Source organism: Coturnix japonica, chromosome 5 (assembly GCF_001577835.2).
Source record: "Coturnix japonica isolate 7356 chromosome 5, Coturnix japonica 2.1, whole genome shotgun sequence".
In the NCBI taxonomy this organism is placed as follows: Eukaryota; Metazoa; Chordata; class Aves; order Galliformes; family Phasianidae; genus Coturnix; species Coturnix japonica.
In genome coordinates this window covers 26,559,266-26,577,585 of record NC_029520.1, presented here as the reverse complement: position 1 = coordinate 26,577,585, position 18,320 = coordinate 26,559,266, and the positions used below count along the sequence as shown (strand labels likewise).

At 36.6% G+C, this 18,320-nt stretch overlaps 1 protein-coding gene and 1 long non-coding RNA gene across 3 annotated transcripts; one reads left to right on the top strand and one right to left on the bottom strand.

Annotated features, from left to right (window-relative positions):
* The first annotated feature begins 858 nt into the window (after window positions 1-858).
* Window positions 859-15,184, top strand: LOC116653492. The gene is made up of 3 exons (XR_004307414.1): window positions 859-903; window positions 11,712-11,829; window positions 12,082-15,184. It is a non-coding gene; the product is annotated as an uncharacterized LOC116653492 (long non-coding RNA).
* LOC107314916 lies at window positions 11,990-18,311 on the bottom strand. 2 transcript variants are annotated; one of them, XM_015864738.2, is made up of 3 exons: window positions 17,930-18,311; window positions 17,057-17,164; window positions 11,990-12,590 (listed from the first exon to the last, which is right to left on the bottom strand). In XM_015864738.2, the coding sequence occupies exons 1-3, from the start codon at window positions 17,959-17,961 to the stop codon at window positions 12,071-12,073; spliced, it is 660 nt and encodes a 219-aa protein (XP_015720224.1). In that variant the 5' UTR covers window positions 17,962-18,311; the 3' UTR covers window positions 11,990-12,070. The 2 variants fall into 2 exon arrangements, 1 of the variants encoding a protein (XP_015720224.1); XR_004307413.1 differs by lacking the exon at window positions 11,990-12,590 and adding an exon at window positions 13,049-13,455.
* Between the last annotated feature and the right edge of the window lie 9 nt (window positions 18,312-18,320).

The following is an 18,320-nucleotide window of genomic DNA, read 5'->3' as shown; positions in this document are numbered from 1 at the left end:
ACTGTTCTTTCCCCAGGTGGTTCAATCAGTGGTTCAGGCCAAGACTCAGCAGTTCTCAAACATCCTCCTAAATGGAATAGCATTATACCACTTTCAAGCTGGGATGCTACTCACATCAAAAGGAGGCAGTAATCTAAAGCAACCTGTCATCTTTCTGGGTAGTAACATTTGATGTTCTTCTAAGATGAATTCCACTGCTGTGCATCCAGCAGTAAGATGAGAAGAATATTTAATCCAGCCTTTGCTTGTATTAACTTGGAATTATCATTATTTTACAAGTAGTGCACAAGATTTCATGCCATATAAAATGATATTAAAAACAGTTTTACATTCAAATCTTAGCTCTGCCATCAAGTACCCTCATTCAATAAAGACAGCACTTAAAATGCTATACCTTACAATATGATGGTATGTACTATTGCTGAGGAGAAAAATAATCCATGTGGGATCCCAGCTTTTTTTAACAGGCAAAAGCTGGAACTGAATTCTGTGAGCTATAGATTTCACAGCCCCAATAAAAGCCTTCACAGGATACCACTGTTCCCTTAATCCACACTCTCACATCATTTCTCACATTTTGTAGAGTCAACAAAGAAGAAATACCTAACAACTTTTCTTTAAGAGCTGTAACAACCAGAAATAAAATTACTGAAGTAACCATTAGCTAACAATCTATTAAGTACAGCATGTAGAGGATCTGCTAAATTACAGTTTGAAACGATTACTGAGCACCTGGTGGGAAGGCAGGGTCAACTCAGGGGAGCTCAGCTGCATGCAATGCACTTGAGTGACTGGAAGGGGTGGAGTCAGGATCCACCCCTTCCCAGACTTATTTTAAGAGTTGGTAGTGGGGGATAAGGATAATTCTGTTGGAGGTTCATGTGTGCCTGAAGCTTTTTGAAGGTAAGTTTTATTGTTGTGCTTTTTTTTTAAAATTTTTGTGCTTATGGCTGTAGTATTTGAGCAAATCTTGTCTTGCTGTAGTCTCAGTCCTTGTTGCTGTGCTTTCCATCATGTTACAGCAGTTTATAACTTTTTTTGTTTGTAATTGAGGTATTAAAAGTGAACTTTCTTTGGTCTAATTGAAAATCATGCTTTATCCAATTACTACAGGATAAAAATAATGATGAGTAGGGCTTGTTAAGAAAACAGCATTAATCCTCAGTTTTGGCTATCTGCCAGCGTAAAGCTCCTCAAATTAACATTTATCAATACTGTAGGGCCTGTTTTAGGAACAAAAAAGTTTCTAAAGTTACAAATCTATTGTTCTTTTGGGACTTTACTTTTTTCATAACAAGGGTAATAGGGACTATCTCTTCATAGTTTATAAACTTTGTAAGCATAAAATGTAATGTAATGACTCTTTCTGTTGTATATGTAGTTTTTTCTGTTTGATGTCTTAGCATAAGTCTGAGATAATTCCGTAATGATCCTCTCAGATAGGAATCTCAGAGCAGCACTGAGAGTAAAGTTAGAGTGAAGGAACTAGAGTCAGCCTTCTGAATTTTATGCATAACTCAACTAGTTGTTTTCTGTATCTAGTCAAGATCAAATAATTTATCAGAAACATGGAAGTTTCAGAAGAAAAAAGTTAGAGGAAAAAAAAAGTGCTGCTCTTGTTACCCAGCCAGTGGTGTCCTAACTATTGCTTCCAAGTGACTTTTCATATGTAGGAATTTTTTATCATTTTTTATGCTAAAGGCAGTGAAAAGCTGAAGCTGAGCCCCTGGTACAGCTTTGAGCAAGAGACTGGATTAAAGAACTTCTGTGAGTTTTTTTTAAACTTTCATGATTTTATGAGAAATTTTGTGCTCTGGAAAGGTACTTGCTTAGTATTGTGACCTACAGACCAAAAGTAATCGGAGTAGTAATTAAAGAAAAAAATCCAACATAACTACTCACATATCTACATTAAGTATGATCAGTGTTATTAATGAGTTGGTTTTTTTGTGCTTGTTCAAGATTTTCTTCTTTTCAAAACAAGTCGTATTTTTCAGTTATGACTTTTCTGAGTGGTACAGCATAGTCTGTATTCCCTGGGGGAGGACAAAAAAAGATAAATTATCAAATATTTTGTGTATATGCAGCGTGCTTCAAACTCATGGAAGTTTTCTTTTACTTGTGTGCAACTCATAGATTTGCAGAGCTAAATCCTTGAGAAGAGCTAAACTGGGGCAAGGACAAAACAAAAGCATTTCAAAGAAGCAAGGAAAACAACTTCCTCACACAGGTTAACAAGGTCATTTGAATAGAAGTTAGGCTCCTTCAGTTGTTGGATAAATGTTGGGTTATTTATTTTACAAACATATAGAAAGAAGTGGAAAACCAGGCAGTTACATTGCCGCCTTCTGCTTATAAATGAATCAGAAGGAAGCATGTTAAGATTAGGAACCTATTAAGAAAAGTAAGTATACTCAAAGAGCTGCTCCTGAAGTGCTGACTACTTGGATTTCTGAGCAGGCAGATATTGAAATACATGCTAGTGCAATATATCTTGAAATAAAGTAAATAAGCTGGAGTGAAAATTAGGCTTACAGTAAGAAATGTGCATGTTACTTTTCCTACCAGTGGGCACCACTGCAGTTCTAAGCTTGATTTACCTAAGGTCTGAAGTTAACTTTAGTGTGTGTCTAAGGTTTGTACTGTTATTCTCCCTATAAATCTTGACCTTACACATGAAGTAACTAGCTAGAGAGACAAGCTCAAAATCTGTCCTAATTAGCAGCAATGAAAATAGTAACCCCACAATGCCGAGGAGCAGGCTTGCAGGCACAGTCTAGCTAAGTGGATGTCATGGGTTAAATGCCTAAAAAGCTAGATATTAGGTGCTGAACTTTACTGAATCTGGCCCTTAATTTCTTTTCTTTTGTCTTTTTTCTTTAAAAAAAAAAAAAAAGCAAATTAAAGTAATATTGACTGCTTGGAAATAAAGTTGTTCCTTAAATCAGCAGGTGCAGACACAGATATGCTTCCTCTCCCATGAGTCACCCTAATTGCTTTAAACAAAGGAAACATACAAATTAAACATAATTTTGGGGAGGGGAGAAATAGTTTTTTCAATGAAGATTTGGTAACACCCGATTTATTTTACTTGTATAAGTTTTGGATTAAAATACATGTATGATAAGATAGGATTCCAGCAATTGAAAAGATATTGCCATGAAGATTCCGTGTCTGCTCCACCCTGTCCCATATAAGTGTTAAAATGAACAGCAGCAAGAAGGCATATGTGCTCTTAAAACAATTTCATCTATAAATGCAGTAGACTAAAATGGCCCACCACTCTGCACACAGTGAGAACTATGAGCTCACAAAAGCTATGATGGTACCATCTGAAAACTTTCAGTAATTTAGGATGTCCAAGAGATATATGCAGTTTCTTTGAGTATAAACTTGAAAATCATAATGCCTACAAGAACATGAAAAGATAGGTAATTTCTTGGAATTGTATTTCATGCTGATAAGCTAAGGGGCAGTGTCTGTTTTACTTCATAATTTTTCAAAGGGCAGGTGTTATAAAACTAAATTAAGAACACCACAATACTTGTCCTGCAGGACTTTCTCAAATAGAATTTTTTTATCAGTGGAAAATGTTCTACATGGCATTTTAGAAAATGTTAGGAACTTTTTTCATCACAAATTCCTTCTTGCACAGATAATACAGAGGTTTTCTTAAGGTCTACTATACTAGAACCAAAACTGTAAAGATAGCTGTTTTCACAAGTTTCTTGTACTAACCATACGTGTGATATTTCTAGTGATAATTTCAGTGGCAGCAGAAAGTGATGAGTGCTTCACACCTGAAAATGTTTCCAAAAATAAACAGTAGAGTGTAATACTGTAAAAATGTTTGGGTTGCTGCTCTGATATTTATATAAAGAATGTTTATTTTCATAATTTGGTTTAAAAAAAAAATCTTCTCTTGCCTTTATAGAACTGTCATATATTTCAGTAAGTTATAAAATCAAAGAGTAATACATACAATATGTAGTACAAATTTCATTATGTATTGCAAAAGATAAATGTGCACCATGAAAAATGTAATTAGTTATACAGCCTAAATGCATCACAGAAGCTGACTTTGCTTGCAAAATTCTGTAGAAAGGGTTCTCGAGCAAAGAATGAATGCTTCTACCTAACTGAAAAATGAAGTAGATAAGGCTAATTTTTTTACTTCATGAATGAAGACCAAATGAAAGTAAGAGATGCTCCTTTGTGAAAGCACTCACCTTAAAACAGTATTTTGAGGAGCTTTGAACCAGTACATTTATTCCTCACCATGTTGAAATCTACAAGCAGGTACATACCAGGGAAATGAAAAGTATAGAAGGAAGATTGAATGGGCAGTAACCACTGCCTTCTATTTTCATGAAGATATATGAAATGAGTAGGAAGACAAATATTCCCACAGAAATTTGTGTGGAATATCAATTTTAAGAAATTGAATGGGGTCAGAAGTGTTGGCTCGTTGCCTGTATTTGCTGACTTTTCTGTATGAGTTTGGCAGGGAACTTCATTAACTTCTTAACAGAGACTTTTGCTACTTCAAGAACGTCCAAACATGCTTCATTATGAAAGGGATTTATAAAACCCATGCTGATTATAGCCATGGGAGCTTTTTTACAGAAAAAGCAGTAGCTGGACAGGTAAGATTCCTAGAATTTCAGTTAGAGTGTAAATGAGAGCAGAATGGGAAAAGACTCATTAACTTTTCCCAAGAAAGTCCCTATTTCTCTCTTTGACATGTCAATGCCTGAAAGATCACTTGAATCAAAGAGTATTTTGGGGGTTATTACAGCTTTAGGCTTGAAAAAGGGTGCTCAAAATTTCTAAGGCAAGTCATTAGAGTATATTTGAACTACAGAACATCATTTAGAGTACTCAGCTACTCAACAGTTAAAACAAATCTGCAACTAGATTGCATTTTTATTAAAGCTATTTTGGTGATGTACACTTGAAATTAGATTCCAAGTGAATTAATGTGCTAAAATGGAAAGTTTAAAAATGTTTGACTTCACTTCTAAGGTAAATATTACAAATAAATAAAGACTGTATTGCAACTTTGATTACCAATTTGCACAGAATTTTAGCAGAAATCAAGTTTGTGAAATCCTCATTTTTTTTAAAATGTTTGAAAATGTTATGATGTAAAGTGCACTTAATTGTATCAAGGCTATGCATTCTGCTTTGTAGAAGTGATTCATGACACAAGGGGAGAAATCATTGCTTGGCCAAATGTCCCAAGAGCCCATCTTGGAACAGCAGTTAATTCAAAAGGCAATGTAAGTCAGCCCACAAGAAACAAAAGCAAGGGGCAGATGAGAGAAAGAGCAGAAACAGAAATCTTTAAAAGTTAGGGAAATGTAAGTATTTATTTAGGAAAGCCCTTCATAACATTCTCTGGAATGTTTACTGAGTATTTATGTGTCAGTTTTAAGATTTAGTTACAAGGTAGCAAGGTAGTGCAGGAAGCATCCCAAGCAGCTGCATCTCTTCAAGTCGCCCTGCCTAGAAATGAGGCACTTGAATAGTGATGTGACCATTCATTGCGAAGGCAAACCCCAGGCCTGCTTCCCAGAGTAAGATATCTAAAGCCATTCATACAAAGTGCACTACAGCCTGGTAAATGTTGTTGCCAGGGCTATCAATAGGCCACATGGCTTGTATTAACCTCATAAGATTTCAGGAACAGAATTAATCAGATTCTGTCATAAACTGTTGTGGCCAGCTGGAAGTTTGGTTTTAGCTTGTTTATTTTAACAGCAGTTTTTCTAATGAGTATTAGCCTGTGCCTAACTTGTTTTACTTTTGCTTATCTTCGCATGCTCTAGGCATATAAAAGCTATGCCCTAACCATAGCTTTTCTGTAAATATGATCTTTTAAAATTTTATTTTTTGTTTAAGTAGTAATAATTAACTCTACACAAATGATGTAGTATAGAAGAATAGTGTTATGGTATTATAGCAGACAACACAGAATAAAGGACACTGAATGCTACATGAGAAATTTGTGAGCTAAGGGACTATGGAGACATGCTGGAGGTCCCAGGGCTATAGCCAATTTGCCAGTGGTCAGATATGCAGGTCTGCAGCTGGATGAAACTAGTATTAGGGGTAATAAAGAGAACAAAGAGCTGGTGTTCAATATATTTCAAACATTCAATAACCATACAGTGAACTTTCATGCAGCCTGCCCTATTCCTGGATCAGTTTCCACTTCAACTACTGTATTTCACAGAATCATAGAATTACCCAGGTTGGAAAAGACCAAACTAAGATTTGCTTCACTGTATGTCCAGTATGCTTCATCTGAGAAGTTATGACCACAATCAGCAGAAGTATTACCAATCTACCTATGCTTCAGAAACTGGACAAAGGCATCATTGCTGCAGAATTCAGGATTCAGGCTCAGGTGCACTCCTAGACTCATCTAAATCTGCACTGAGTGAGACTTTTTTTTTCCCCCCACCCCCCAGTCTTTCCCTGAGTCCTGATTTCTGTGGGGAAGGAAATACAGACTTGTAAAGCAAAAAATAGAATCAGGTCAGAGATCTGGCAATGTGTCCTGCATAACCACCATTCTCTGAAGTACATTTATTCATAACTTAAATATAGTCTAGAAGACACTGTAAGGTGATGTCATCAACTGAGTAGTGTCTAAAGATGTTTCAGGCTTCAGGACCAAAATGAGTAATGATGCAACAAGCAGACCTCACACAAAATGCAGCTGCAAGTATTCCATTTTAATGTAATTGGAAGAGGTGTCCATATTTTACTTATAAGAGCTGATAGGTATCTTCTAGAAAATGAAAGAGGCAGCATAATATTTCCCTCTCCTGAAGGACCTGAAGTATGTGCCCATATTTCCTAAGAGCTTGGGCAGGCTGGAGAATACTTCTCTGTAACTAATCCCTGAAGTAAATGGAACATTTTCATTGCAAAAACTCTCTCCTTCTTTAAATGCTGCTGTCTCAAGTATAACTTCTGCTTTATTATAATAGGACCGATCTTATTTATGAGCTTTGACTCATCATTCTGCTTATTCTACCTTCCCTTCCTGTTGGAGATGTGGGTTGTTTTCATGCAGAAGGGAATAAAAGATTTGCAGGGTGAGAAAGCTACCAGGAAAGTGAGAATCTGAATGAATAAGGGGAGATTTTGTGCTGTGCTCCCAAATCTTTTTATCTGCATTTTAAATGTCAACACATGCTTCATACAGAAAGTAGAAACACTGAGGTAAACAGAGACTGAAATCTTCTGAGTGCCAGGATACTCCCTAGAAAATCAAATTTCCTTTGAGACTTTTTCATCCTATAATAGAGTCTGCAATTTCTTTTTTTCTTTAGAATGGAGCAACAGCAAGCTGTCCTTCCATGGCAGCCAATATATTCTGAAAGTTAGTTTATTCAGGGTTCTGTTAAGCAAAGTTTTGAATAATGCTGGTGAGGAAGATTGTACCACTGCCATGAGCAACCTCTTCCAGCATTGAATGGTTCTAATCCTGAATAATTTCTTTTTAACCTGCAGATGGAATTCCCCCTGAAGCAACTTGTACCCATTACCTCTTTTGTCACTGTGTACATAGGAGAGTATATCCTGCTTCCCTAGAGTTACCCTTTGTACTGTGAGACTGTGAGATATCCCCAAGCCTACTCTTGTCTAGGCTGAACAAAATTCCTTCTGCTGATCTTTCTTCTAGGGGAAACTCTTCATGTTTTCCCTTCCACTAACTTATTCAGGAAGCTTAGCTATAGGAGCATACCAAATAACATTACTTCTAAGCGTACAAGGTTGCAAATAAAGAATTCCTTCAAGTGTAGAAGAAACAAATGAAATGTTTTCAAAAATGAAAACAGCTTCTCTTAATTCCCTAAATCAGTTTAAAATTATTTTTAGTAGGTCACCTTCCTTCAGGAAATAAAATCTAGCTTTCAAAGTAAACAGCCTTCAATCTTGCAGAGTGCACACGTGGGTCAGACATGAGCTCTGTGAATAAGTGTGCATGGAGAGAAGGAAAAAAGGAAAAGTTGCATTCTAAGTGAGCTGAACACTGAATTATATTCAATGCTTTACAGTCCATGAAGACACCTTGTGGTGTGATTCAGAATAGCAGGTTTATAACAAAAGTAAGAACAAAACTAGAATTATAACCAATTTTGACATGCATGGGAGCATTTCAACACAAAATATGACTCTCTGTGCTTTGGAGGAAGGCAGAAATACATAGGCAGTGCAGGCAGAAGAGAACGAAGAGTCATAAAACCATGTTGTTGGGATATGGTGCTACAGTATTGCAGCAAAAAAGCAATTTCCTTGTGTTCTTTCTCTACAGGCCAGAATACACAGTAGTAACCTAAGAGCTACATGTTATTTCTGCTCAGTGTTGGATGCATACTGTCCAAACAGCAGGATTTTAGGTTGTATCTCACATTTTAATTCCACTGCAGTTAAAAAATGGCTTATTTAATGTCCATGAACTTGATTTTTGAGAATCGTCTTTTTACTCAAGACAAGTCACCTCTTACAGGCATCTTATAGAGATGATTTCCCTACATACCTGTGGGGGGGGAGGAACCCATGGAAACTAAAAATCCATAATAGGTCCTAAATCCATAATGTTTTTTTAAAAGTTGGCTAATAATACAGGTAGTTCTAGAATTCTCCTTGTTCAATAAAATTCTATATTCTTACTCAGCAAGTTTCTTCTGATCAACAGGAGTAGGACTAAAATTAAGGACCTGGGATGCTTCTTTGTAGCTATAATAATAAAAGAAGACTTTTAGACTTTTGATGTTCATTGTGCACAATGCCCATTACAATTATTACTAAAAAGGCTGCTGGGAATTAATATTACTCATTGTGAACAAGTATGGCTGGTCCATAAATTGATTTAATTCAGTTATAGCTTCTATTCACAGCTGTAATAATTTCCTGCAAGTACCAGCAAGCTCAAGTATACTGCAGTTGCAGCAAATTCTCTTTAACAGTCAAGCAGTGTAGCAGGATAGGGTATTTTCAACAAATTCAGGGTACTTTTATCTGCTGTGACAATTACTAAGGGAAAGATAATTGGCATAGCAGCAGTATTAAAATGGTACCATTTTTACATGTCCCTACACAGATACAAGTTTGTTCCTTACATTACTGGCATTTGTAACTTTCTAACAGTAGACTAATTGAAATACTATTCTCTTTTATATTGTATTATATCATATTGTGCTGTACTCTGTGTCTAAGTAGTATCCTGCAGAGGTGAACTCAACAGCAGTTAATCTGTACTGATGCAGAAGTTTGTTTGGTACACGTGTGATAAAGTTGCATGGGTCCAGAAGGTCTCAATTTTTCTGAAGCTATTATTTGATCCAATTAATTATATTATCTGTAACTATGTATTTTGTGATAGCACCTGCTTTAATTTCTACCTTCTTGTTCCTTTACAAAAAAAAAAAAAAGAAATGGAACAGATGGTTTACAATTCATTTCTATTAGCTTGGGCTCAGTCACCTCAGTACAGAAAAATACTGTTCTGAGAAATCTCTTTGAGAAAATTGTGCCAGGCACTCAGTTGTTTCCAGTTTGTCTTAGCCTTTGCCTTACAAGGAGAATTCATGTTTTTAGAAATAACCTCTCTGAAACATGTGCTGGAAAAGGTAAAAAGAGGCAAAAAAAAAAAAAAAAAGTCTGTGTCAGATACAGATGTCAAAGTGCCTAAAAATCACTCCAGCTTATTTTTTTGAAGTGTTTCCATGGTTCATTCAGGTAATTTAAATTAATTCATGTACACTGTGATATATAAACTGTATGTACAAGGCAAAGAGTTAAGGAACAGAAGCTCAAATATTTCTTAGAGTATGAACTCAGGTTATAAGCACAGTGACAAGCCTACTCTCCTGCTATTTGAGCTTATTTTTGCACATGTGCATGCACCTTCCACAGCTGTTTCTGAACAGCTGAACACAGAACAGATGCAGATTTCACTATTTTTGATTATTATTAACCCCAAAATAAATATCTTGATATGCAAGATATGTGGGACAGTTTAAGTTTTTCTTTAGCACAGGTGCTTAATGTTGAACATGGGTTTTGTTTTTTTTAGTTGAAATAACAAAATTCAGTACAGTGTTTTCAACTACATAGGAAATGTATAGAATACATTGTTACTGTCACTACTCCTTCATGACTGTTTCCCTTTCTGTCATTACATGTATGTTTTCCTACGCATTCACATTTAATTCACTATCTCTCTGATATCTTTCCAGATTCTTTCTACTCCATGTTATTTTTCCCTCGCATATTACTTCTTACTGTAAGTGCTGCAGATCATTGATGTTGTTTTCAACTGTATCAACAAGTAATCTTCCTTCAATAACATTTCCTTAAAATTTGTGCTCTTTTTGTACACTTCCTGCATAATATTTTTATTTAATCCCTTAATATCATAGATTTTTTTTGTCATTTTAAATTATTAATATCTAATATTTTTTATCTTTAATATTTTAAAGTTTAATATTTTATTTAATATTTAATGTTAACTCCTGTTAACAAAAGCATCGATAGATTTCAGTCAGAGGCTGGCCTCTACTTGTTGGTCTCTTTTAAAATAAGTAATAATAATAAATACAACACAACTTGACTACTTCCTTACGAATACAGCTTGCATAAAAAATTGTATGTACTATTAACTAATGTCCCAACTCTTAACCTTCAGGATATCCTAGTGGAAATGAATACAACATGTATCTGGAAGAATATTTGGGTGTTACAAAGTGTTGTCACTCTTAGATACAAAAAATAAAATAGTTCTGTGTCTTATGCAGTATATTAAAAAAAAAAAAAAGCATCTTGTTGCAGGGACATAAAGAATTTGGGAATAGATGTTTGAAATCAAAATCTAGGCTTATGACTTGGGGTTACAATGAGGACAGTGGTATGAGCTATCCCTAATGAAGGGATCTTTCTAATAGCAGAAGGTGTCCTCTACAATTTTTACACTGCTGATAGTGAGACTGTGACACTGAGCGCTATTATGGATGGGAGCTGTGCAGCACAAAATTTTCCACGAGCATCCCAGTAAAGAAAACATAGCAGTAAACATCATTAATCGAGAGAGACCTACATGTCATGAGGAAAAAGGCAAGAGTCCAGGGAGGCCACAAGGTTAAAATGTTTTGTTTGAGTAATTACAGGATTTGAAGGATTAGGCTGAACCAAAAGATTTAATGACATGGAAGGATTAAAGGGAGAAATAAATTCAATTGAAGAGAATGAAGGTGTAGAAGGCAGCACAAAAACTACATTAAATTCAGTAAAGATTTTTGAGACAACTGAGGAGTTGTTAAATAACTCAGCTGTAGTTAAAGGCAGTATTATTATGCTGATTTTTTGTTCTTCAGTAACTGAATCTTCAAAGACAAAATACTAAAAATAATAATAATTTGAGACTGAAGGCCTAGCAAAACCAGTGTGTATTTCATGCGAAATGTCTTAGTCAGCTTTTTTTCTATCCCAGAATGGGAAGTCATGATTTATTCTGCAGCTTCTGCAGAAGTGAAATGACTGTACTGAAAACACAGGTGACATCATGCCTGCTGTAGTCTATTCCTGAAATCCAAAACTGCTCGATGAATGCCAGTTTCTAGATTATGCTAGCAGTTGTTATGACATTTCATTAAGGTAACAAACCTTGTTTCTTTTATATCTTGCATCCCCAGTATGCTATTAAGAATAAACTCCTATGTTTATTCCAATGAGAGCCTACAGATTCTGCATCTTGAATATTTCAGATGGGGAAAAATATTTGAGGAACAATGACGATTCATATCTTGTGAGGTAAGTAGTTACCACAAGACAAAACAATCACAGGGTTGCTTTTTCTTGTCATAGTAATATTACCCTAAAGAGAAATCAACTGATGCTTGCTGGTTGTTTTTCTGGTACAGTCACTCATAGCTGTAAGAGAATATCAACTTAATAAGGCTATGCAAAGAGAGTAAAGATTAAAAAATAGATTCTAGCTTTTATTTGGAGTTACTTCATCATATCTTAATTAAACCTTTCTGTTGCTGATCTGCTAATCTGCAGAGCCTGGAGAGTATCTGGGCATCTCCAGAAGGGTGACTGAGAGAGAAGATATGAAACAACGTGGGAGAGCAGGAAGGATGAACAGAAACTTTATTTTCTCTGTTACTGAAAAAGACAAGGAGCAGGACGAAAGTACTGCTGTGTAGACAACAGAAAGGATTGAAAGTGCGGTGCCACGAAAAGAAAGAGCAAAAGAACAAAATCCGTGGTTTCTAAGAGCGTGTTTTTTGATGCTCTCTATTTCCAAAGCCGTGCCCAGGTGTTTGAAGCAGAGGAAGAAGCTCCTCCATACCTCCGTACCGTGGCAGGGGGCGCTGTTATGGAGAGGAGCCGGGCATGAAGCAGGGCTGCGCGGCGCCTGGAAGCTGAGCTCCGCGCTCCGCCCCATCGGAACCTGTCGGGGGTGAAGGGGCGGCGCTATCGAGCACGGGAAGGTGCGAGTTTCACTACGTGAATCTGCAGAGGCGTCGGTGGACCTCCGTTCTGATCGAGTCCGTTCGGAGTCACTGCTGGGAGCAAGTGCAGTGTTCACGTTTAACTGAGCAGCCGAGCACAAAGTACATAATAAAGCCAGAGCAACACGTGCTCAAACAACATATTGTTTCCAAGCCAGAACTACTTTCCATTTTTACCAGACAGCATCACTTCAGAAGAGAAAACAAAGACACTGCATTATTACTTACAGAACTGAAGTCGTGGTAATTCATAATGTGATTTCAAATAAATAGTAAGTGTAAAGCCCCCACGCTATTAACAAGCCAGAAAATCACATCCTAACTTCTTCATGCGTTTCCTTTATTAAGGCCTGTCCTGTTTATCTCAAAATGATCACCTTGAAAGCACAGTTTTGAGTCAGGAAAATTGAATACGAAGTTGTTTTAATACAAACATCCAAACAACAATTTTACAGTTAGTTACATATAATCTTAAGAAAATTTTTCCTGAGTATTGCAGTGGGGATTTTCCCCCCCCCCCCTTTTTAAAGCACTTTCTCAATTCCACTTTTCCACTGAGACAGCAAATTATTTTGGAAGATAGAAGAAATATTTCCAGTGAAAGAGCATCTCCTGACAGCCCAACTTTTCAGTGCCTCCTTCAGTGCACTCAGCTCCTGCTGGGGTTATTAACCCTCACGTTCACCCTGCGCTGTTTGCTGTGCAAACCTTCTCACAGTGCAGGTTTTGTGTGCACCTTGGAAACCTGTTCACTAGCAGCACTGGTGACAATTGGTTTCTCTCATATGGGTCACTGACCAGACACCAGATGGTGGAAACGTTCTGTTCCTGCTAATCTGGCCTGGAGCTGGCAATTCCGCCAGGGAAAAGCTTTATCCCATTACTAGTCGCCTGAGCCGTCCTGTCTCCTCCCTGAAGACTAAAGATTACACAGTTAATGTTCTTGATGTTCCTACCACCCCCGCAAGTATCCAGTGCACATCACAGATGTCTGCAGTGTAGGTGAGAGGGGATCCATAAGTGCCAGAACGCAGAATGAAATTTAAATTCTACCTTCAGAGGAATGACAAAGAAGCTCGGCTGGAAAAATGAGAACATTAACCAAGATTGACTCTGTTACACAGCAGCTGGCAGGTAAATGTTTGTTAAAGACAAAATATTGGGGAAAATAAAAGTAAGCAACAAGAAATGTAATCTAGAAGAGGGCGTAGACGTTATAGCAAGGAAATGCAAACGTAGAAAGAAGAAAATACCAGGATGCAACTCACTTCTGCAGGTACTGGGAAACAAAAGAGCGATCAGTGCAAAGCTACCCAGCTGGAATGCCTGAAACATTTCTGAACAGAACAAGACCTTTTCAATGAACTCCTCCATCCTATTCTTACAGTTTTCTTTGCCTTCCTACAAGCACTTCTGTGCTGGGTCCTAAATCACTATTAACATTTTAATTTCATACCAGAAATTGCCAGAAAAAAAGACACCAAAAAAACTACTGTTACGTTTGTGGAGACACCCAGGAATTATACCCAATTTGAAATTCAAGGGAACTGAAAGGAAACAATCCAGAGAATACTTGAGAGTTTATATCCAAACTCAGTTCACTGCAATTCCTTGTTTTTAAAAATGCAAATGTTTGTGTAATATCATCATAAGTTTCGAATGTATGTGAATATGCAAGGAGTTAGTAGGTTTTATTTTTACATTTAGGTATGCTTATATTTCCATCTGTTAGAACTGTATGTACTTAGATCTGTATTCTTCCTTTTCTGCAGAAAAGCGTTATTCAGATTAGCTGCCGTGATCTTGTAAAATGCTATTACTGTATAATTACTTGAATCTGGTGAGATTCATTTCTAGCCTTCCACAGGACGCGACTATTCAAACCTGCCATATGCTGCACGAACTCATTCAGAAGGCAGCCATGAAATCAACCATATAAAACTGCCCTTGAGAAAGAGATGGGAAAGAGCAGTAAACCTACGTCCTTGGTGGCACCTTCAGGTGCCTTTGTGTTCATTTCCTCACTCAGTGTATAACACAGCTCCATGTATGGCAGTTACAGAAAATCTTACAGCATATGCACAATGGTTATTATTATCAAGAATTAGCATTGTTGGGTTGGGTTTGTTTGCTTTTTGTACAGCCATATTTCTGAAGTCTGCAAATATCCTTCATTGGTCCAAAAAGGCTTCCTATCACATCACATTCTTTAAATAATCATGCACTTTTCTTTAACTTATTCATACCAACAATAATAATAAGCATTCTGGGGTAGATGACATAAATTGGAGTCTCTCACAGATAATTTTTTCTTTGAAAATACTTCATTAGATCTTGACTAAAATCAGTTAAAGTTTAAATTCATTGCTAGTAATTATTCAAAAAGCATGACATTTGCTTTCTTCAGCTTCAACAACATTTCTCTTCCGGCTAAATACTTGTTTTTATGCCACTGTAGCAGATTTTGATCACAGGATTAAAACAAGCAATAGTGGAGAGGTACCACTTTATTCATGGAAGCTTCCAGCACTTTAAAAATATCTTGGAAATGTACTGGCACTCCTGTTCTATCACTATGCAGGACGGGGCAGCACTGGCTGTTCTTCTGTCAACAGAATTTATATACATTATACAATTAAAAAATGGAATAAATTATAAAATTAAAAAATGGAAAAAAACAACAATGAAAGGGAATGAGGAACTGGGAAATGAAGTTCCAAAAGAGAATCTGAATTTTCAGTACCTTTCAATTAATACACGAAATTCTGGTGGGTTACTTTGTGTTTGTTTGTTGTTTAGTTCAGATAATAAAATAGTAAAAAGTTAATAGAAAATGGGTACAGAAATATATTTAGAAAAGATAAAAGGATGCTTACTTATTAGGACTCTTTTTCTGGAAGCTGCACAAAAGAAGTGAAATTCTTAATGGAAATGACTGTGACTGCAACTGGGTTGTAGAGTCCTTGCTATTATCAGCCAGACAGTCCGTGGTCATTGCTAAGTAGCCAGGTTAACACTTCCCTTTCTGGAAACAAAACTCAGCCCTTAACAGAAATTATATTCCTACATTTTTTTATTTCACTTTCTATTCCATTTCTATGTGGACTAGAAAAACTGCTTCTTTTTAGAAGAGCTGCTTACTAGCCAGGCCCAGTAACCAAAATATTATTCTATTTGGTAACCTTGACTGAACAAACCAGTTGCTCTGCCCTTTAAAAGTTCACAATAAGCATAAGATCACATGACTTTGCTCAGGATTTTGAATAAAAATAATGGTTGTTGCAAGTCTTTGGTTATGTCACACAGAAAATGCATCGTCAAGTTCTTGTCCTTTTTCATTTTTTATGGAACACACATTCCCTTTGATGACATTATTCATTTTGGCATGTTATTTTTTTTCATGATAGTATCAGTCTTCTAAATAAGATTGGATTTTATATGGTACGTTTTTAACATATTTTATTTTATATGTGTATGTTAATGTCTGCATAGCAACTTATATCCTTATTCAAATGTAATCTGTAGGTGAGAAAAGTATTGTAAAATGAAGCATCTGGTGTCTTTAGTATTCCTCTACAACAGTAATATCATTGATCTGCATTTAATGTTATTCAATTTCAGAAAAGAAAAGCACGCTATGTTACTATTAGCACTGACAAAAACATAGAAGTTATCAGTACTGAAACACTGAGGTAGTTCCTAGAGACTTAAAAAGTCAAATGTAGTTTATGTCCATCAGCATGTAAAACTGCCACACGTAGCTAAGTTGGTATGTTGACATCTTTCTAGTAAGAGAAGTGCCATCTTTAAGAAGGAATGCTGTTGTTTGGGACAGAACATTTTTAGGACCTTCTGAGGATACCACCAGCACTGACCAGCACTGCTTTTTGATCAATGACAAACATGAACAAGCCAAAACAAACAAAAAACATGACTCTAAAAAAGCAACTAGATTCACAAAATAAACAGGTCAGTCTCAATTACTTTGGTTCCTTTTCCATTTTATGTATTCTCTCAGTTTTAAGACCTTGTGACAGAGACTATCAAACACAGAACCAGACCATGTTTTATAAGTCCCTCAAGGTTCTCCATGTGGTAATTTCAATTTCATCTTCTTTAGGTTTTAATTCATAAACCATTATCTTTGGATTTAACTATTGTTCTACAAAAAGGGACCACTCAGACATAATGCAAACAAAATGCAAACAGCATTTTTTCTTCAATTTTCTGAATACTCAGGGGAATATTTCTGCCACTTCAACCTGTCTAACATCAGCATTTGACTAACTTACCTTCTAAAATCTACTTGGTATTCATCTCTATGCTCCTGATAAACTCCGGAACAAAAGTCTGTTCAGGAAAGCCCAAGCATTTTTAGGCATGCATCATGTGATAATTGTCCTAATCTCTAAAACAACATTTCATGTGTTTCCTTTGATAAAGTTTTTCATCAGTATGGTACCATGTTTCTTAAAAGAACGTAAAATAAATCATTTTCAAAAAAAAAGAAAAAAGCTTACTGATCATATGTGCCTGGATATCCACGGGTGAAGTGCTCAGATGACCACAAGAAGCATGAATACTTTAAGCAGTGTACATCAAGGAAGTGTGAACCAACACTGTGACATCTGCAGAAATGAACATAAAATTGACATTAGGATGATTAAGCAAATAGAAAGGCTATCCTGCAGTAGGAAATTAAGAATGTTTAGTTTATTTAACCTGGGAAAACAGAATTGCTGAGAAGTTATTCTTCAACAGCAGATGTCTATTTGTCGTCTGTGATAGGAAGTGAGTTCTTTTAACTATAGAATAATATTGGCACAAGAAGAATAAACAGAAATGCTGTCTGAACTGAGGACTCGAATATGTATCTGTAGCTCATTTTTAGAGCTATCAATCAAATGCCTTCTTCAAATAGCAGTGGTTTGCTATGTGCCAGTATCTTACAGACTGCCTTGTCCTAAAGCCTGAATCATAAGCCAGGAATAAAATAAAATAAAATAAAATAAAATAAAATAAAATAAAATAAAATAAAATACAGGAAAAAAAAAGGTAATGTAGTTATCAATTAGATCCATATAGTCATGGAGCTACTCGGACACTGAAGAAATGCTTTAATAACTGAGTTATGGTTTAAGTGATTTAAATTGTCACGCTCAACTTAATGAAGAAAGGAAGTAATTTATCAGAGCTCATCCTTTCTTCCCCCCAAACTGAGAGTGAGGTGCTCTAGGAACGAGCATTATGGCCTATCCAAAATGTGTCTGTGCCAGGTACAGATGTGGTCCTGGTTCTGCAGGGTTGTAGTGCAGCTGCATGACAAAATGTCGTACTTCAGAGCAGAATTTACCATGGAAAGGAATGAAGTGGAGATGCAGAATAAATCTCACCTTCTCCTTTGTTTATTACAAAAACAGTCCATCTTTCCCACCAGCTTTACTTTGCAGGTGCATCCTGAGATGCTGTACCCGAGCAAACAGAGGGCTGCAATACACCCAAGCCTCAGGGGCAGAGAAGCTGTTTGTACTCAGCTACACTCTGCAGTCGGCGTGGACTGACTTAGCATGTGAAGCTCGTAACCGTGCTGTGTCATTAGCTGCCTGCGGACACAGTAGAGATGAAGGGTTGCAAAGTTCCCGATTCAATAAAATACTCGAGGAACGTGACGCATCAGAAAGCCTTCCCTGTGCTGAGCAACCCCGGATCGCGGTGCCATCGCAGTCTCTCCCCTCGCCGGGCGGTTGCGGGTTGGCCGCCAGAGGGCGCTTTGTTCCTGCACGG